The sequence below is a fragment of the Aethalodelphis obliquidens genome, unplaced genomic scaffold (genome assembly GCF_003676395.1).
Source record: "Aethalodelphis obliquidens isolate GAN/ISIS:26980383/991018 unplaced genomic scaffold, ASM367639v1 scaffold5, whole genome shotgun sequence".
NCBI classification, from domain to species: domain Eukaryota; kingdom Metazoa; phylum Chordata; class Mammalia; order Artiodactyla; family Delphinidae; genus Aethalodelphis; species Aethalodelphis obliquidens.
Window position 1 is genome coordinate 18,107,918 of NW_020837949.1, and position 22,307 is coordinate 18,130,224.

The 22,307-nt window shown below is 40.7% G+C and overlaps 1 protein-coding gene across 1 annotated transcript in view; it reads right to left on the reverse strand.

Annotated features, from left to right (window-relative positions):
* Window positions 1–293: 293 nt before the first annotated feature.
* BPGM (bisphosphoglycerate mutase) overlaps window positions 294–22,307 on the reverse strand; it is a 32,626-nt gene continuing 10,612 nt past the window's right edge. The window contains exons 2-3 of the mRNA XM_027101860.1: window positions 19,835–20,496; window positions 294–2,378 (exon numbers count right to left, since the gene is read on the reverse strand). Of these exons, the coding sequence (XP_026957661.1) occupies window positions 2,200–2,378; window positions 19,835–20,435 (780 nt within the window). The 5' untranslated portion in view covers window positions 20,436–20,496 and the 3' untranslated portion in view covers window positions 294–2,199. The remainder of the gene's footprint in view (window positions 2,379–19,834; window positions 20,497–22,307) is intronic.

Below are 22,307 nucleotides of genomic sequence, written 5' to 3' on the forward strand. Positions count from 1 at the left end.
GAGTCCGCCTGCCGATGCTGCCGATGCAGGGGACGTGGGTTTGTGTCCCAGTCCGGGAAGATCCCACATGCCGCAGAGCGGCTGGGCCCATGAGCCATGGCCACTGAGCCTGCGCATCCAGAGCCTGTGCTCCGCAATGGGAGAGGCCACAACAGTGAGAGGCCCGCATATCGCAAAAAAAAAAAAAAAAAAAAAAAATTCTGGATCCCTTGTAAGCCATGCAAAGAAAACAGATTCACTAGGTGGTCTCAAGGTTGAAGTGCTGGAGTCGTTAAAAATAATTTTACAGCAAGTTTTCATAAATATCTCTTCATTTATTTCAGCCAAGATCTCAAAAACCAAATTGTACCAGAAAGTGTCAGCAAAAATTATCCCTCTCTTAGGAAGTCTGTAAGATTCCAAAGTGACTGGGTGTGAGCACATCTCTGTGTGCAGGAGCACATCATGCTGCCAGGTGTCCACTGGAGGTGGATATCTAGATGCAGGACAAGGGAAGAATCCAACTCTAGGCTCTTAAGCTGTGTTAAGACATGGTCACTTCTTGGGCTGGAAAATTCAGATGCCAATTCCAGAGATGAAGCTGTTCAAAAATGGTCTGAGTTGAAGCTTAGCCATAGGTTTGGAATTCTAGGAAGATCTGGTAGTTGTATTCTTGGCCCTGATCTCTGAATTATAAACAGTGTTATTTGGTTAGGCAACAGAACTGTGAAAAGAAGGACTACGGCAGAAAAGCCAGTAGTTGGTCAGGAACGTCAAGCATCCACGTTCCATGTCCTTATGCATCACAGATGCAGCCAGCTGTGAGCAAACTAGGTTCATTTCTTCTTTTCAGCTGATGCTCTAAGTCTTGATTTAAGGATCAGTAGAGACCAAGCAAGCAGTAGCAAGGGTTTTAGAATTAGTTTCCTTCTAATGACAGTATTACTATAAAATGGATACAAATAAACCAATCCACCAATGGAAAACCATGAAAAACTGGTGATATCTGTAACAGGTTTTATAGTTGTAAATTGTTTACATGACTTTATCACTGAAATATATGTCACTTGCTCTGAAATAAGGCAGTAGCTTAAAGAAATGATCACTTACCTATCTCCAGCATCTAAAAACATCCTATATCATTAAGATTGATAAGCAGTCAATTCTGTCTGTGGCCTACCCTGAATACTACAGACTACGTACCATAATGTTTTGCCCTCCGCAGATAAAGAACAAATGTACATGACAAGTGCGAATATACCATTTCCCCTGTTCAAGTGAATAAAATTACACCCACTATATTCTACCTTCCCCCGACCTGACCTTCAATTTTTAGAGAATTAGGCATGTCTATGTGTTGAAATAAGTACAACTCTTTGTGTTATAGGAAGATAAGAGCAGAGAATAATTCAGCAGCCTATACTTAATATTTATGAATCATATGGAAATTCTTGGGATGGTACCATTTTCAGTCACAGAACTTATTTTTAAATTAATTTTAAAGACCCCAAAATTAAAGTTTAAAAAACAAAAATAAAACAAAAAGAGAACACGAACAGCTATAGCTGTCTATATGCTGCTAATTCTAGCAGCCAGAGAGGAATTCCACCAAATGTCATGAGGCAAAGGGCCTTGGTGTTTGTTGTTGGCTGTCTTGGAGGAATCCATCCATGACTCTCCCATTTAATGGGCCTCTGGTCTTAACCTATCAAAGCATCCCTCTCCCTAGAGGAAAAGACTAGTAATAAATACTTAAGTATAGTGTGTTATCTAATGCCCTTTATTATCATCCTAGAAAGTCTCAGTAAATATAACTGTGAACTACTTATCGGAGTAAGTAGTGCCTGTCAGTGGTCACTCTATACTGATTTATTGAATGAGGAATACCTTGAACTTGACCTCCACTTGTTGCTCCCCCATCTTGGAAACTTATGACATTGATTAAGCCCCACTGGTGACTAACTTAGTGACTAATTCAAACGGGGCCGGCAGGGGCTAACGCATAAGGCTTATGACATTAGCACTCAGGCATCCTAAAGCCTTTATCTGGGCCAACATAAGTTACCTAGTTACTTATACAAACTCTACCCCACAGCCTAGATCTGGAAAAATCAGGAAAAATCAGCGGGGGAGAAAAAAAAAAAAAGTGAGCTCAGCACCCATAACACACCGCATACCACTCCTTCTGCAGCTATCCCTAGCCAGCACGTGGGAAAGATTTTATTTGTCAGCGCGTTTCACTTTTCCTTGATCCTCTACTTTCTTAATGGCTGCTTGGATAGCCTCTTGGTTGCCCAGGAACTGGTGAGGTCCAACGGCATGCAGGTTCTCATCCAGTTCCAGGAGAATGGGGACTCCAGTAGGAAGAGTAATGTTGATAATGTCTTCATCTGAGATACCTGGAGATTAAGACAGGGAGGAGCAAGGCGTTAAAGACAACCCAGGAGGAAGCTGTGTTTACTTAATTAACTACACATTCACTTAGTCCCATATTAACTGCATGTTTGGAACCACACCAGGTACTGTGAGGGATTCCAGCTATAGTTGCTGGAAGCCAAGGGCGTCCCAGAAGTTTTATTTATTTACTTACTTGTTTGGTTGTGCCAGGTCTTAGTTGCGGCAGGCGGGCTCCTTAGTTGCGGCATGCGAACTCTTAGTTCCAGCATGTGGGATCTAGTCCCCTGAACAGGGATCAAACCCTGGGCCCCCTGCATTGGGAGCGCAGAGTCTTATACACTGCACCACCAAGGAAGTCCCTCAGAAGTTTTTTTTTTTAAAAAAAAGCTAAGACAGAAATTCAAATTACATTAAATCTTGGGACAGTAAATACCTTTTGGGGCAAACTGTTCCTGGTTGTTTCCTATCTAAATCTTAAAGAAATGAAAATTATTCTCTCCATGCTCACATGTGTGTTACTGGTTTTCCGCAGAAATCAATCTTGAAAAATCTGAAAGTGAACTAGGGGGGTTTTCCGGTTTTTTTCCTTTTATATGTTGTCCCCAGGCTGGCTAAAATTAACCTCAAAATCTAGTTCAATTGATTAGAAAGTGGCTGGTTTTCCAACACTGAGTGAGCATGGGATGCCCTGGGCTAGACCCAGTCAAGGAGGAACTCTCCCCTAGGTGCTCAGGAAATACAATCAAGAGGAATCAAAAGAAGGTTGATCGACATGCCTTGTAAACAGGTCTCGTTCTCCTGCTGTCCCTTAACAGCCCAACTGCTAGGAGAGAAAGGTATGTGTAATGGACAAATCACCTTCAATTCTTTTTTTATTTTTTAAAAATTTTACTTACTTATTTATTTATTTACTTACTTACTTATTTTCGGCATGCTGTGCGTCCTGCGGGATCTTAGTTCCCTGACCAGGGATTGAACCCACGCCCGAGGCAGTGAAAGCGTGGAGTCCTAACCCCTGGACCACCAGGCAATTCCCTCAGTTCTTTTTTAAATAGCCTGAATCACGGAATTCCCTGGTGGTCCAGGGGTTAGGACTCCGCGCTCTCACTGCCAAGGGCCCAGGTTCGATCCCTGGTCGGGGAGCTAAGATCCCACATGCCGTACAGTGCGCTCCCACAAAATTTTTTTTAATAAATAGATAACCTGAATCATAGGTTGTTCAATTTTGACCAGAAGAGCTGGAGTTGTAGCAAGGATGGTAGCAGCAGTGGTCGTGATAAGGTTTCTATTATTATGAGTGTTTTTAAAAAACAATAAACAGCTAACATGTACTGAGTACATTCCGCATGCCAGGTACTCTTCTAAGCACTTTATGTGTATTAACTTATTTAATCACCGTTGCAATCCTAGGAAGATATGCACCATTATTTTTCCACGTAACAATTTCTGACACACAGAGGTTAAGCAAACAACTCAAGGTCACACAGGCAGTAAATAGCAAAGCCTAGACTGAAACGCAGGTGTATGTAACTAGTGCACAATGTCTTTCAAGTTCCTCTGAGTTCAAAATGGGCAAAGAGAAGAGAGGAGACCTAAAAAGATGGAGTTAAGCCAATTAAAAGGTGACTGAAAGTATTCAAATTATCTACTTTAAAAACACAATTTTATTATATAGACTTCTAAATTCTAACCATATACTTCTGTTCTTTATTAATAGAAAGGACCCAGGGCAGAGCAAGTTCTGAGGGGAGTGCAAGGGTCCATCTTGGAAGGTGAGAATGGCAGAATAAGTTAGTAGCAGTTAGTTATCAATGCACTGTGTCATTTTAACTTTGGTCATAACTATGAGCACCAGTCACAGAATCATAGCGCTGGACCTCAGCCGCTGGGGTGGTTCTTTATTAGAATCTCATTTCTAGGTTCAGAAGAGCTGCCTTATGCACTCTTATGCACAAGCTGTATACTCAAACAGCTATGAAACAATGGAAAGGATCATAACTTGGAAGTCAGGGTCTATTCTAAGTACACATCCCATCTCCTCCTTTGCTAGTCCCCTTCCAAATACTAACAAGTATAATATATAACTTTAGGTAAGTAACCTCTCTGGGCCTCCACTGCCTCTGTCTAATTAAAAAAAGAAACACACACTCTTCTCTACCACTATTACAAACCCTGTGGGGCAGGAGGAATGGACTTACAAGAGAACATACATGAGAAAGTAGAGCCCAACAAGTGCTTCTTCTTTCTGTACTACGAATTCTCTTCTAGGTAGAAGATTTAAAGGGTAGGCTACTAAAACACTCCTTTGCCCTGCCAAGCCCCCATCCCCACACTGCAACCCTACACAAGATTACCATCCCAAACTAAAGCTGGCAAGAACAGATAAATTCAGACCAGACAGCCAGCTGTTTAGCTGGGAGATGACTGCCTGGGATTCTAAAAGCCCTCGGACCCTCCCGGGTCAGATCTGTCAGCTGGCTGCATAGTAGCTGCCACCCACATCCCCTGGAGATAGCCAGAGAGGAATGCAACAGCACGTGGTTTAGAGCCAGGTGACCACTAAGGATATAGAGAAACTGAAATCCTAATACACTGTAAAATTAAGAGTATAAAATCCTGTGGAATCCTTGGATAACAAGTCTGGCAATTCCTCAAACAGGTAAGCATAGAATTACCATGGGACCCTGCAATTTCACTCCTAGGTATATATATATATACCCAAGAGAAATGAAAACACATGTCCACACAAAAACCCGTACACGAACCCTCACAGCAGCATTATTCATAATAGAAGATGGGAACAGTCTAAATGTCCATCAACTGATGAGTGGGTAAATTAAATGTGGCAGATCCATGCAATGGAATATTATTTGGCAACAAAAAGGAAAGAAGTGCTGATGCATGCTAAACATTGACAACCCTTGAAAACATTATGCTAAGTGAAAGCAGCCAGTCACAGAGTACATATTGTATGAGTCCATTTCTATGAAATGTCCAGAATAGGCAAATCTATAGTGACATAAATAGATCTGGGGTTGCTTAGGGCCAGAGGGAATGGGAGGACTGGGCAGTAATAGCTAGGTATGGAGTTTCTTTTGAGGGTAATGAAAATGTTCTGAAATTGACTGTGGTGATAGATGGGTAACTCTGTGAATATACAACTCTGTGAAAATACAGCTCTGTGAAAAGCCACTGAACTGAACACTTTAAATGGGTGAACTGTATGTCATGTGAATTATACCTCAAGAAAGCTGTTTAAAAAACTACTAAACAGATCCAGAGAAGTTAAATAAAACTCTTCGAGTCACCAGACTGTTAAGGTAGTAAAATTAGACCTTTTTTTTAAATTCCCAAATTCCAGGACTTCAACTCTGGTCGTCTGACTTGTCTATGGCTATGTCCACCACAGCGTAAGGAGAGAGGAGAATGTTTGTGTTCATGCTCTGCACTTGTGAAGGGCTGGGTGCTAACTGGACACCAGCACCAAGTGTTCTCATGTTTTCAAGACTAGTAAAGGGATCAACAGATTTGTCTGATCCCCTTGAAATACCTAACACACTGGGATCATGATGGGCCAGGTTGAGGGTTTGCAGCCTGTGACCTCAGAAAAAAGTTCTGGGTCTTTGGCAGGGGGAGAGGGGCACACATGGAACTCATCTGACCATGGCCTCAGATCCAACCAGATCTAACAAGCCCTTTCTTTAAGAGAACCACTCTCAAGCTCATGCCTAAGGCTTAGATAAAAACCCACTTTTGTGTGGGACCAAATGGAAGAGCCAACTAACAAAGGCCACGAGAACTATAATGTTTCACTTGTAAAGAAAGGAGGGCTCAACAAAAATAGAAATGTTTCCAATAAATAAAGTTGACATTCCACTTTAATGACTACTCAAGCCATTCACACAGCAGACTAATTACTTCCAAATATTTAAAATACTTAGACTGGTTAATAATCAGTCAATGAGACTTAAGCGACTGGCTTTTTAAAATAGCAAATGAGGAAAAACCACAATGAAGCCATTACTCATTACTCAGTTTTGGCATAAGCCACATTCTTTGTCCTAAGAGAGTTAAGCAAGCAGAACTCCTAAGGCTAGAAAAATGCATCTGCATTGGATTAAACCAACCTGAATCGATACTATATTATGTAATATCGTATTACAAATTCATTAACTGGAACATCATATGAAAGTTAAAACGCATGGCCAGATATCAGATCCTCTGATAATGGCTTAGATTGTTTGATACAGCATCCAAGAACGTTCTGAAGGGAAACATCTAATCCTGCATCAACCCATCTCTATCACTGCCTCTTCACCAACCCCCAACCATTGTCTTTAATTCTTGAATCTTCATGTAGGAGCGTCTGGGAGTTAACTGCTATCCATTTAAATGATTGGGATATTTTAAATAAGAAATAATGAAAATTTGGTGGTAAGTCAAAGGAGTAGCTCAAAGCCAAAATAGGAAGAAATTCAAACAACTTCATTTTCTGCATACAGGACTAACTTCAGAAAGTCAAATCTGTACCTTCGACGACTCCCCTGAGTCACTGTAGCAGGAACAGGAACCACAGACAGTAATTAAGATCACTGCACATATATACAGCACTCCCACTCGCCTTCTGTTAGAAGTGGCTGAGCAAATGCTCACTTCTCCCACCGGGACTACAAGGGACCATGTTTTATACATCCTTGTGTCACCCATGCTCTCAAAACAGTGCCTTATATGCTGCAAGACTTTATTAAATGTTTGTTCTACTGTAAGGAATTCTATCATGTGTTGCAGCTAGGATACAGAAATGATTTAGCTTTATGATCCAATATCACAACTATATGTATTATATGAATCTATTTCTTACAAATAAAGGCTATTAGGAATAAAATGTTAACTAGAAACGCTAATGCCTAAAGCCTATATGTGAAAGCACTCTGAGGACTTTCTCGGAGGTACAGTACCAGCTAAGTTTCAGAAGGAAATCAAAAGGGAGATGTATGCTCCTCAAAAGTAAGGACTTTGTATGTCCAATTCTAGGTGCTGTATCCCTGTACCAAGAATAGTACAGTACCTGATTTAATGGACCCTTGGCACATAGCTGAAATGAATGAATCTGAACTCTCTGAGCTTTCAAATTAAATCTAGTCCTTTACTGTTGAAGCTTTGGTTAAAGATGGTGTTTCCTTTATTACCTTATTAAGAAAAAAAGTCAAATTAAATTTGTCTTCTATATATTTTCTTTGGTGTTCTCCAAACTGTGTGCTCAAAATCTTTGAATATCAGGAAACAGGAGGAAAGATGTTCAGGGAGACATCTGTTACAGGACAAGAGGAAACCCCAATTCCATAATGCTTATTTTTGAGGATGACAGAGAGAGAGGAAAACAGCTCCGATCAAATCATTCAGCTGTGAGGTTCCACCCATGCTCCGCTTCCCTTTCCCAATTGAGTTAGTCACAATCCAAACCCCACTGATGGGTGATCTGTGATAAGAGTACTGTATTCTTCTATTGCCAAAATAAGAGCTGACAGAAGAGATTCTGAATTTCATATATGGCTTACCTATTTTTAATTATAATTCTTTTAGATTTGAATGGTATCCATGTACAACTTAAAGATTGGCTGGGGAACAACTGGAAATGGGTTATTTGAATCATGTAACATGATGACAGTATAACGGCCTCTAATTTAGAATAAGGTAGAGAGAAGAATCCATTCTACATCTAATTTTATAGTTAAGTGGCCTACAACTTTTAAAAATGAAGGTTTCTATAAATCAATTATACTTATAATAAGAGAAAGCTTAGCCACACCACTAGATAAGCATTTGCTTCACAGAAGACAGGCCTGACTGCTACTTCTGAAAATATCCCACTACAGAATACCAAAGGTGACTGACTGGTCAGTCCCCATCCCCACAGCAAGTCCCAGCTGACCTCTCCTCGAGTCTCTAATTTCACCTTGTCACTTCTTTGCCTTGTTACATGTGCAGCTGCACACAGTTCTTCAGGGGTCAAGTCTGTCTTGCATGCCACTCTTACTCCAAACTTGAAACTGCCTAGTCCTTTCTTTTTTTTTGCAGTATGCGGGCCTCTCACTGTTGTGGCCTCTCCCATTGCGGAGCACAGGCTCCAGACGCGCAGGCTCAGGGGCCATGGCTCACGGGCCCAGCCTCTCCGCGGCATGTGGGATCCTCCTGGACCGGGGCACAAACCCGTGTCCCCTGCATTGGCAGGTGGACTCTCAACCACTGCGCCACCAGGGAAGCCCTGCCTAGTCCTTTCTTGAACCCAGACTAAACAATCCACTTCTGCTGGCAAGATGCAGACTACATCCAGTGCTTCAGTTCAGTACCTGGCTTCTCCTTCAATGTGGGCCGGCAGGAAACAAACACGAAGTGACTACGCCAACCGCAGAGAAAGAAACACACACCTGTCTGGAGTGCTAAGGAACAGGGTGTTGTTAGACACTACGCCTGGGTTAGGAGTGTTCGTGGTGGTTCTTGGCAAGAGGTGGGCCCTGCTGTAATCCGGACTTGTTAGGCAATTGTTTATGCTGCCACAAATCAGTAAAGCAGTCCCTTAAGCAGGAATTTTCTCACTATATAATATTTCTTATGTCTGTTTTAAGTCTTCTTTATTCTGAAGGGATTAAGAACTACTATCAAGTTAAAAGTAAAGCATTCCATGGGACTACACCAAACTAAAAAGCTTTGGCACAGACAAGGAAGCTATCAACAAACCAAAAGGCAGCATTCTGGATAGGAGAACATATTTGCAAATGATATATCCGATAAGGGGTTCATATCCAAAATATACAAGGAACTAATATACCTCAACATCAAAAAACCAAACAACCTGATTAAAAAACGTGCAGAGGACCTGAATAGACATTTTCCAAAGAGGAAATACAGATGGCCAACAGACACATAAAAAAGATGCTCAACAGTACTAATCATCAGGGAAATGCAAATTAAAACCACAGTGATATATCACCCCACACCTGTCAGAATGGCTATCATCAAAAAGACAACAAATAACAACTGTTGGCAAGAATGTGCAGAAAAGGGAACCCTGTGCAATGCTGGTAGGATTGTAAATTGGTGTAGCCATTATAGAAAGCAGTATGGAGGTTCTTCAAAAAATTAAAAATAGAACTACCATATTATCTAGCAATTTCACTTCTGGATATTTATCCAAAGAAAACAAAAACACTAATTCAAAAAGATACATGTAATTCCCTGGTGGTCCACTGGTTAGGACTCTGCACTTTCACTGTCAAGGGCCCGGGTTCGGTCCCTGGTCAGGGAACTAAGGTCCCACAAGCCATATGGTTGCGGCCAAGAAAAGAAAAATTTTTTTCAAAAAGATACACACACACCGATGTTCACTGTAGCATTATTTATAATAGCCAAGATATGGAAGCAACCTAAGTGTTCATTGATGAATGGATAAAGAAGATGTGGTGCATATATACAATATTACTCAGCCATTAAAAAAAAGAAAGCTTGCCATTTGTGACAACATGGATGGATCTAGAGGGCATCATGCTAAGTGAAATCAGAGAAAGGCAAATACCGTACGATCTCACTTATATGTGGAATCTAAAAAACAAAACAAACAAAATAAAATGCAAACAGTCAACAATTGCTCAAATGAAATTTAAAAAGCATGACTTAGCTACATTAAATAGCAGAGTAAAACAAAGTATTGAACAAAGTCAAAATATTGAACCATAGCTTTCCAGTGAGTTCAGAGACTTGTTCTAGTTCCTACAAGAAACAAGATACATATGCAAAATGCCTAGAACTGCATTTAGCACACAGTGTGCACTCAAAAAAGGGCCACCTGGTATAGCTATACTAGGAAGTGTCATTCACAGACCACAATGTTAAGGTAAAAGCAATAATAATGTAAGACTCAATTAGTTGCATGAAACTACCTTTTTATGGTTTACTTGCCAAAGATACTCTTGACTCAGCTTCTCACAACGTACTATTCCGAACAGAATAGATCAACAGAAGGGCTACTTTTTAGAAAAAATTTAAAACAAAACAGCCCAGGCGGTAATTGTGGAGACTCAGTGAACTGGGTTTAGGCGGAGTTCATGACTCCAAATACTTATCGTGATCATGGCTAAGCCATCTGAGGTCTGTCTGGGTTTCATTTTCCTTCAACAGCATCTGTCTTCTTTCCCACAAATGGAAGAAGTGTCAGGCAGGACTTGACTGACTATAGGGTAAAATCATAGCACCAAATATTTGAGAAACAAAATAACATCTAAGGAACTAACAACACTCTCCACTGCTGAGGTACATACAATCTAGAGTAAATTAGTAACACTAGTATACTCTTAGTCAAAGATCTTAAGGCACTTGGAGACTTCAGGGTAGACCAATTTCTTAATTAGCTATGTGACTGGGTCATCATTCTTCCTTCAAAGTTACAATAAAGTATTTTTATGATAGGACAGTATGCTGTCATTGATTCTATCAGTTACCACACTCCTCCCTAGCAGAAGGTAAGATGCTTGAAGTCTATCAAGCATTTTAAGGACAATATGGGGAAAAATTCCCACTTCCTTGAAAGATCCTGTTTATATGGGAGAATCTTACATAAACATATCTAGAAAACATGACTAGGAATCAGATCAGTCTACAACGACATGCATTTTTACTTTTGTAATCAATGCAAAGAATTTAGCAACTTTCATATTTATAGGGAATATGCAATCTGGTCACACCCATTTCAAAGATTCATTCTTAATACAGATGAAAGCTAACTTTCTTATAACGTGACCATATAATCCTCCAAGCTGGGCACTTTTGAAAGTGAAAGGAGATGCTGTTAATAATTGCAACGGATAACAGGTATTAACCAGAAAATAGGGGGGTGTGTAGTCATATAAATTCACTATAAAAATAAATTGACAATTAAAATGTTACATTTTATGACATTTTTTAACACCATAAACACATACACACAAATAAATTAGCCAGTAATCTTTCCTATAAAACAAAAATCTATATTTTCCCCTTAAAGTAAGGGAGATTCACTTAATATTTGGAGTCTTGGAAAGTCAGTATCCAAATTCAATAGGATGTTTTCTTTTAGGTTAAGAATTTGTCAAGTACCACAGGAAGCCTTCATACATGAACTCTTGAAAGTTAGACATGCGAGCAGAAGCAAGAAGAACTAAAATCCTGCAGCCTGTGGAACAAAAACCACATTCACAGAGAGATAAACAAGATGAAAAGGCAGAGGGCTATATTCCAGATGAAGGAACAATATAAAACCCCAGAGAAACAACTAAATGAAATGGAGATAGGCAATCTTCCAGAAAAAGAATTCAGAATAACGATAGTGAAGATGATCCAGGACCTTGGAAAAAGAATGGAGGCAAAGATCGAGAAGATGCAAGAAATGTTTAACAAAGATCTAGAAGAATTAAAGAACAAACAGAGATGAACAATACAATAACTGAAATGAAAAAACACTAGAAGGAATCAATAGTAGAATAACTGAGGCAGAAGAATGGATAAGTGACCTGGAAGACAGAACAGTGGAATTCACTGCTGCGGAACAGACTAAAGAAAAAAGAATGAAAAGAAATGAAGACAGCCTAAGAGACCTCTGGGACAACATTAAATGCAACAACATTCGCATTATAGGGGTCCCAGAAGGAGAAGAGAGAGAGAAAGGACCCAAGAAAATATTTGAAGAGATTATACTAGAAAAATTCCCTAACATGGGAAAGGAAATAGCAACCTAAGTCGAGGAAGCGCAGCGAGTCCCATACAGGATAAACCCAAGGAGAAACACGCCGAGACACATAGTAATCGAATTGGCAAAAATTAAAGACAAAGAAAAATTACTGAAAGCAGCAAGGGAAAAACAACAAATAACATACAACGGAACTCCCATAAGGTTAACAGCTGATTTCTCAGCAGAAACTCTACAAGCCAGAAGGGAGTGGCATGATACACTTAAAGTGATGAAAGGGACGAACCTACAACCAAGATTACTCTACCAGCAAGGATCTCATTCAGATTCGATGGAGAAATCAAAAGCTTTACAGACAAGCAAAGCTAAGAGAATTCGGCACCACCAAACCAGCTCTACAACAAATGCTAAAGGAACTTCTCTAAGTGGGAAACACAAGAGAAGAAAAGGACCTACAAAAACAAACCCCAAACAATTAAGAAAATGGTCATAGGAACATACATATCGATGATTACCTTAAATATGAATGGATTAAATCCTCCAACCAAAAGACACAGGCTTGCTGAATGGATGCAAAAACAAGACCCATATATATGCTGTCTACAAGAGACCCACTTCAGACCTAGGGACACACACAGACTGAAAGTGAGGGGATGGAAAAAAATATTCCATGCAAAAGGAAATCAAAAGAAAGCTGGAGGGCTTCCCTGGTGGCGTAGTGGTTGAGAGTCCGCCTGCCGATGCAGGGGACACGGCTTCGTGCCCCGGTCCGGGAAGATCCCACATGCCGCGGAGCGGCTGGGCCCATGAGCCATGGCCGCTGAGCCTGCGCGTCCGGAGCCTGTGCTCCGCAACAGGAGAAGCCAGAACAGTGAGAGGCCCGCATACTGCAAAAAAGCAAAACAACAACAACAACAAGAACAACAACAACAAAAAGAAAGCTGGAGTAGCAATACTCATATCAGATAAAATAGATTTTAAAATAAAGAATGTTACAAGAGACAAGGAAGGACACTACATAATGATCAAGGGATCAATCCAAGAAGATATAACAATTATAAATATATATGCACCCAACATAGGTGCACCTCAATACATAAGGCAACTGCTAACAGCTGTAAAAGAGGAAATTGACAGTAACACAATAATAGTGGGGGACTTTAACACCTCACTTACACCAAGGGACAGATCATCCAAAATGAAAATAAATAAGGAAACAGAAGCTTTAAATGACACAATAGACCAGATATATTTAACTGATATTTATAGGACATTCCATCCAAAAACAGCAGATTACACTTTCTTCTCAAGTGTGCACGGAACATTCTCCAGGATAGATCACATCTTGGGTCACAAATCAAGCCTCAGTAAATTTAAGAAAATTGAAATCATATCAAGCATCTTTTCTGACCACAATGCTATGAGATTAGAAATCAATTACAGGGAAAAAAACGTAAAATACACAAACACATGGAGGCTAAACAATACATTACTAAGTAACCAAGAGATCACTGAAATCAAAGAGGAAATCAAAAAATACCTAGAGACAAATGACAATGAAAACACGACGATCCAAAACCTATGGGATGTAGCAAAAGCAGTTCTAAGAAGGAAGTTTACAGCTATACAAGCCTACCTCAAGAAACAAGAAATATCTCAAATAAATGTAAGACCGGACACTAGAAAACTCTTAGAGGAAAATATAGGAAGAACACTCTTTGACATAAATCACAGCAAGATCTTTTTTGATCCACCTCCTAGAGTAACGGAAATAAAAACAAAAATAAACAAATGGGACCTAATGAAACTTAAAAGCTTTTGTACAGCAAAGGAAACCATAAACAAGACGAAAAGACAACCCTCAGAATGGGAGAATATATTTGCAAATGAATCATCGGACTAAGGATTAATCTCCAAAATATATAAACAGCTCATGCAGCTCAATATTAAAAAAACAAACAACCCAATCCAAAAATGGGCAGAAGACCTAAATAGACATTTCTCCAAAGAAGACATACAGATGGCCAAGAAACACATAAAAAGCTGCTCAACATCACTAAGTATTAGAGAAATGCAAATCAAAACTACAATGAGGTATCATCTCACACCAGTTAGAATGGGCATCATCAGAAAATCTACAAACAACAAATGCTGGAGAGGGTGTGGAGAAAAGGGAACCCTCTTGCACTGTTGGTGGGAATGTAAATTGATACAGCCACTATGGAGAACAGTATGGCAGTTCCTTAAAGAACTAAAAATAGAATTACCATATGACCCAGCAATCCACCTACTGGGCTTATACCCAGAGAAAACCATAATTCAAAAAGACACATTCATCCCAATGTTCATTGCAGCACTGTTTACAATAGCCAAGTCATGGAAGCAACTTAAATGCCCATCGACAGACAAATGGATAAAGAGGATGTGGTACATATATACAATGGAATATTACTCAGCCATAAAAAGGAACGAAACTGGGTCATTTGTAGAGATGTGGATGGATCTAGAGAGTGTCATACAGAGTGAAGTAAGTCAGAAAGAGAAAAACAAATATCGTATATTAACGCATATAGGTGGAACCTAGAAAAATGGTACAGATGAACCGGTTTGCAGGGCAGAAATAGAGACACAGATGTAGAGAACAAACGTATGGACACCAAGGGGGGAAAGCAGTGGTGGTGGTGGTGGTGGTAGTCAGCTGAATTGGGAGATTGGGATTGACATGTATACACTAATGTGTATACAATTGATGACTAATAAGAAAAATAAATAAATAAAAAATAAACATTAAAAAAAGTTAGACATGCAAGAAAAGAGGACAGATGCTAGTATTCTTATTCCAGTGAGCATATACATCTACAATAAATTTTAAAAGGGCTGAAATCTCACTAAATTAACAGAAATGATGGGAGAAATAACATACACTATTTCTTCTGATCTTTGGGAAAGTGACTTATGCTTAATTCTTAGAGCTGTGACATAGAATAGTTGGATCTAATTTTTCAGTACACACTGCAAGAGAATTCTATTAGTGGAGATTGGCCTTTAGAGGACCCCTAAAACAAAAGATGACAACTAATGTATGATGTGATCCTAAAATCTAGTCCAGTCTATTTCAGGCACATGAAGTAATTCTTCCATGTGAGGCATGGAAGTTAGTACAGGGAATCTTAGCAACATCAAAGAATTTGATGAATCTTAACAACAGTACCACCAGGGGGTACTATAGGCCAAAAGGGAACAAAGTTGTTCTCCTCCCCAGGATGGCTGAGCTGAGACTACAAACTACTCTTATGTCTTCCTATGGACAAACCGCAATCCTCACTCCACTTCATTTGCTTCCCCAGCTATTCGCTTGTGCCTAGTGGTATATTCTGACTTTTCTGCCAGTTTTTTTCCCTGAATGTCTGCCATCCTCCCTGGCCACCAGCCCTACCATTTCTATTCCCTGTCTCCCTCCCATTCACCTCCCTTCTCCTCTCCTTCAGGCATCTGCCAGCCTCACACCTTTCTCTACACATACTTCCTACTCTTGGTACAATTTACCTCTTCCAGCATAAACACCACTGCTTTAAATCAATTATCCCCCAAGTAAAAACATTTTCTAGGGGCTTCCGTGGTGGCGCAGTGGTTGAGAGTCCACCTGCCAATGCAGGGGACACGGGTTCGTGCCCTGGTCCGGGAGGATCCCACATGCCACGGAGTGGCTGGGCCCGTGAGCCATGGCCACTGAGCCTGCACGTCCAGAGCCTGTGCTCCACAATGGGAGAGGCCACAACAGTGAGAGGCCCGCGTACCGCGTAGCCTATTTATAGTGATAGGGATAGGAGTTATAATTTAAGGTCACTTCTATTTCATTAATCTCTGAAAGTTAATTTAGTTCTGTACATCCAAATTAAAAAAAAAAAAAGACCTTCAGAAGAAAAGTTAAATGAAGCCTGAGGATAAATGCTTGCTTATTTCTCAGTAATCCCTGTAAACACATTTCTGGTCAAAGCTGTGTTTTAATTCTTTTCTTTATTCTATACTCCACATCCATGCATATCTCCTTTGTTATCTGTCACGTATTTGCCCTAAACTATTGCTTTCTAGGCCAATGTCAAATCCTTTCATCTTTAAATCTCATTGGTTAAATTGTTTTGCAGCTTTAATGAGATAATTCACATACCATACAATTCACCCACTTAACGTATACAATGGCTTTTAGCATGTTCAGAGTTGTACAACCATCGCCACAGTCAACTTTAGAACATTTTCGCCACCCCAGTAAGAAACCCTGCACATATTAGCAGTCACTCTTTAATCCACCCTCTTCCCCTCCACACCAGTCCTAGGAAACAAATCATCTATTTTCTGTCTATATAGATTTGCCTATTCTGGAGATTTTATACAAATATAATCCTACAATACGTGATCCTTTGTGACTGGCTTCTTTCTTTCTTTCTTTCTTTTTTTTAAACAGCGCAGACTTTTCTTTTCTTTTCTTTTTTTAATAAATTAATTTACTTATTTATTTATTTTTGGCTGCGTTGCATCCTCTTTGCTGTGCACAGGGCTTCCTCTAGTCGCGGCGAGCGGGGGCTACTCTTTGTTACGGTGTGCGGGCTTCTCATTGTGGTGGTTTCTCTTGTTATGGAGCACGGGCTCTGGGCATGCAGGCTTCAACAGTTGTGGCTCACGGGCTCAGCAGTTGTGGCTCGCGGGCTCTAGAGCACAGGCTCAGCAGTTGTGGCACACGGGCTTAGGTGCTCCACAGCATGTGGGATCTTCCTGGACCAGGGATCGAACCTGTGTCCCCTGCACTGGCAGGCAGATTCTTAACCACTGTGCCACCAGTGAAGTCCTGGCTTCTTTCATGTAATCATGATTTCAAGATTCATCCATGTTATAGCACATGTCAGTACTTCATTTTTTTTTAATGCAGAATAATATTTAATTGTATGGACATACTGCATTTAACTTATCTAATCACTTGTTGATGGGCATTTGGGTTGCTTCCACACTGTGGCTGTGGCTGTTATGAGTAATACTGCTTTGAAGGTTTGTGTACAAGTTTTTGTGTGGACATATGTTTTCACTTCTCTTAGGTATTGTTATGAGTTGAACTGCATTCCCGCCAAAAAGATATGCTGAAGTTAACCTCCAGTACCCCAGAACGTGACCTTTCTTGGAACCAGGTCTTTAGAGAGGTAATCAAGTTAAAATGAGGTCCTTGGGGTAGGCCCTAGTCCAATATTATTGGTGTCCTTATAAATAGGAAAATTTGGACAAGAAGAAGAGACACACAGGGAGAACACCAAGTGAAGATGGAGGGTTGCACTGATGCATCTACAAACCAAGAAACGTTACAGATTTCTGGACTTCCCTCGCAGTCCAGTGGTTAAGCACGGTCCAGTGGTTCTACTGCAGGGGGCACAGGTTCAATCACCAGTCAGGGAATTAAGATCCCACATGCTGCACAGCGTGGCCATAAAAAAAAAAAAAAAAAAAAAGATTTCTAGCAAACACCAGAAACTACAAGAGGCAAGAAAGGATTCTCTCCTAGTGTCATTAGAGAGAGCAGGACCCTGCCAATACTTTGATTTAGGACTTCCAGCTCCCAGAACTGTGAGACAATTATCTGTTTTTCTAAGCCACCCAGTTTTGGGTACTTTGTTACAGTAGCACTAGGAAACGAATACAGGTATGTACCTAGGAGTGGACCTGCTGGATCATATGGTACCTCTATGTGTCACCGTCAAGGAACTGCCAGATTGTTTTCCCAAGCAGCTATACCATTTGATTGTTTTTCAATAAACTATTAATGGTTTCAAAACCTCCCTCAAATATAGATAGTCAGCTTTTCTATGTGTTACCTTGCCCTCGACAGGTAGTTTTCCCTGCATCCCTACAATGGTGGCAGTCTTCTTCACCACCATTTGTTAAACCTTCCTCTTTCTTTCAAAAATAACAGTAACAAGTGGTTAAGTTACCAACACACTAATGGAAGGGGGTATCTAGAATACGCTATGGTCGGGGCTGCAGAATAATCTTAGTGCTCTAAACCTGAAGATGGGTAAATGGTACTAACCAGCAGGAAACTGTCTTTAAAAGGAGGATTTCCTAGCTGTGATGGGGAAGAAAAGAGGATCCTGAAGGAGATGATGGCCTTTTCTTAAGGGAAGGGAATCTGGCCACAAAGAGATCTAAGTCCCATCTCTGGAAAAAAGTAATTGGCATGGAGACAGAGAATACATCTTCTGGCAGAAACTTTGAAATTCTAAATTTCAGTTTGTTGTTGTCCTAAGAGGAGCTTCAACTCTTCTTCAAACAATAAAGTACTATAATAAATCCAGTGATGATGAAGTTATATATAGATATTTAATCAAATACATGACTATTCTGAACAAGGAAGAATAATACCATTTATATAGTTGAGTAAATAAGGTATATACACATACACAAACAGATCAAGTGCCATGTCTGGCCAATGATGTTTTAAATAGCCGATAAAGCCTGTAGATTTTAGATCTCTGCACAATGAATGGAGGTCAGGTATATGAGTAATGACTTGGCTCTTGGCCATGTTATAAAAACTAGGGGGAAAAAAAACACATGCTAAAAGGTTTACATTAAAATCTTATAAAGATCAGTTCATTTTGTTAACAATAACCTATTTTCACTTATTTCATGTGCAAGGTCAACTTTTTCATTTTTCACAGCCACATATAGAAAAGTAAAGCAGAATGAAAAGGGAATGTTGGAGAAATGCATTCTAATGCCAGTGGGCTGACTGCTGACAGTGACGATAGACAGGAAAACACCAGACAGAGCGGATCACTCAAAATGCACAACCGTCCGGGATTATTTAGTGAAGGGAGAGAGGGGAGGGAGAAACCCCCTGAAGGTGTCACTGTGCAATCACTGGTGCCCAAAACTGGTGAGCTCAAGTCCTCAGAGGAGTTCATTTAGTTCATGTTACTTAAGAGGAAGGTAACAACACAGTACTTTCTAGAACATAACATCAAGGAGTTAAAATAAAATTAAGGCTACTTATTATCTCCAATAAGCCATCTTTTTATTTTCCTTCTCCTGAACTTTCTCCCAGTCGATGACTAAGCCTGGTCTGGAACAAAGAGAAGACTGGAACAAAACAATTATTCAGGAAACCTAGGTCTGAAAACACAGCAATGATTGTTTAAAGTTGGAAGAACGGGAGCAAAACTGAAGTCTATATGATTTTACTTAACTTGAAAGACTCAAAAGAAAAAAAAACTTACCTTGCATACCATTTCTACAAAAATTTCTTCCCTCCCTAGCCTCCTCTTACCTTGTTACGACAAAAGCCACAGAATCTTTTAGATCAGTGGTTCTCAAGCACTTGGAGAAGCCCAAGCATCATTATCAGCACCACCTGAAAATTCCTTAGAAACGCAAATTACTGGGCCACACCCCAGGCCTACAGACTGAGAAACTCCAAGGGTGCGGCCAGAAACCAGTGGTGGTCCCAGCGCTCCCTCCCACCAGGTGATTCTGATGCTTGCTGACGTTAGAGAATCACTGCTTCAGATAACACGAATGTAAAAGGCCCAGGATTTTTGACTGATAGAACAAAAGGATCCTGAAAAGACTGAAAGGACAAAAGGTAATAGGGAAGGAAAGTCTATTACGTAAACTGTGCATTATTAGCTTAGAAACCAGTTCCTTTCTAGATTAAGGCCCAGTAGCAACCTTCAGTAAGTAGTAGCATAAAGATGGTACCTTCCAGATGTTTCAGGAGTGCCCGGCTGCTATTTCCATGAGCAGATATCAGAATGGTTTTACCACTTAATACTTCAGGAGCAATCCTTTCATTCCAATAAGGAAGGAGTCTCTCCAGAACATCCTTTAAGCTCTCGGATCGTGGCAGCTGATCCAAAGGAGTGTCGCACACTTTATATCTCCGGTCGTTGTAGATTTCGTGGTAGTAAGGATGGGACTCCTCTATGGGCGGTGGGGTCACACTGTAGCTCCTTCTCCACAGCCTCACTTGTTCCTCGCCGTGATTCAAAGCCATTTGCTCCCTGTTGAGACCGATCAAGGCTCCATAGTGACGCTCATTGAGACGCCAGGAGCTTTCCACGGGAACCCACTCCTGCCCCAGCTCTTCCAGGATCAGCCAGGCTGTGTGGATGGACCGGTTCAGGACGGATGTGAACACAAGATCAAACTCAAAGTTTAGCGCTTTGAGTTGCTTCCCACAGTTCCGAGCTTCTTCCATTCCTTCACTGTTAAGTTTCTGATCCACCCAGCTACAAAAACGGTTCTCTTTATTCCAAGCACCCTCTCCATGTCTTAACATAATCAGTTTGTACTTGGACATACTGATGGCTGAGCTTCTCTAGTGCTTTCCAATGGGCCAGTGTTCAGTGACAGCAATACATCTAGAAAGAGAAGAAACAAAAAGTATAAGTTATATTCTTCATTCAACTAACTACCTGGGGGTGGAAGCACAACTTTTCAACAGCCAGTTTCTAAAACACACTGGAATGATTCCTTGAACAGTTTTGACATCAGACATCCGGCAACTCATACATACTGTGGCACATACAGGCAGAGTCTACAGATAATTACAGGGAACCTAGTTAGTTGACAAATTTTCTGATGGCTGGGTAGTAAGTTAATTGTATGACATAAAACAACAGAACACTTCATTCTATTGGCATGCTACATTTCCACCAGATAAAAAGGCAGTTTCTGCTTACAGAAGACAGGATTTAATAGAATGAGTTTTAGGTGTCTAAAAGGATGACTCGTAGTTGGGAACTCCCAGGTCTGAGAAGCTGACTCGAGACTGAAGGCACCCTTCTCATTTTGTTTCCCCCTCTGGTGGAGAAATAATTTACCAGTCTCGTCTTATTATCGAAGTTATTAAACATGTTAATTCAATAAACCACCACATTCATCTGGTATGTAAATCATTGATTGGTGGCAACTAGCTCTTCAATGCCACAGGCTACATCACATACAAGAAAATCTAAGGTTCAACATTTAAACATTAAAATGATTTAAATCAACATTAACACCCAATATGGTACTCACCTAAATAATCTTTCACCTGCCTCAAGATAGAGTTTTTGGCAGGAATAAATTGGATGCAAAACAAGCTATCAAATTAAGCAGCTGAGAGATGCTGCCTGTAGAAACAGATTACCAGAAGCAGGTCTGTAGGAGTGAGAGGAAGCACACTGATAAGGAGGCCCCCCTCTCCTTCTCCCAACCCTTCAGCTGTCCTACACATGCCAGCCACATCTCAGCAGGCGAAGACTCTAGTAAAGAGGGACAGGCAACCCTAAAGTGTTTCTGAACTTCCTAAGTGAAGCTGCCGGCCCAAAGATCTGCTGGGCCCACTCTGTCCCCTGGAGAATCTTCGGGCTGGCTGCATCAGCCTGCCTCGCTCTCCTTGCAGTGGACAGATCTACACTGACAAACCCTGCTCAGTTTACTTGCCCAGCGCTTTCCACCTCCAGCCCAGCACTTTCCACACTGGAGAGTACAGATTATATGAACATCAGGGCCTGGGCTTCTGCCATTCTTGGCAACTTCCATTAACTGGAGATTTTCTGTCCCACTTAAACTGTGATTCACCCACAGTTATATAACAGTCAATGACAAAGTTAATTGGAATCTAGATCTAATTTCTTCCTTCCTTTAGTAATTCCTAGAGATTCTCAAGGGGGAAAAATGTCTTTAAAACAAAGCTTCCAATTTCAGTGGAGGGCCAACAGAGGACCCAAGGGAGGAAGCAGATTGAGGTGATTTCCAAGTGGCTGAAAGGCTACAATGGTTAGGTTTATGACTTCCCTTTCTCATCAGGTATCAATAAAATTTGATGCTTTATTTAGTGCATGTGAAGTGGGGAAGCATCAGGTCACTGGAAGAAGCTGGGCTAAGGACTCAGGTGAAGGTACCTTGCAGAGCTAAGACTTTCCAGAGGGAAAGCAATGTCTCTATTCTCAGCCCAGATGGGCATCGGGTGGCAGAACAGAGAATGGGATGAAAGAACTGGGCAGTGTTTGTCTAGGGGATTACCAGTGCCCGGAAGAGGAATAATCATGAAACTAATGAAGCTCAAGTTTCAGGGCCCCTCACTTGAACAAACTCCTTCTAAGGCACTGGGAGAGACCAAATAATGAATTCACATCGTTGAGAGAGAGAGAGAGAGAGAGAGAGAGAGAGAGAGAGAGAGAGAGAG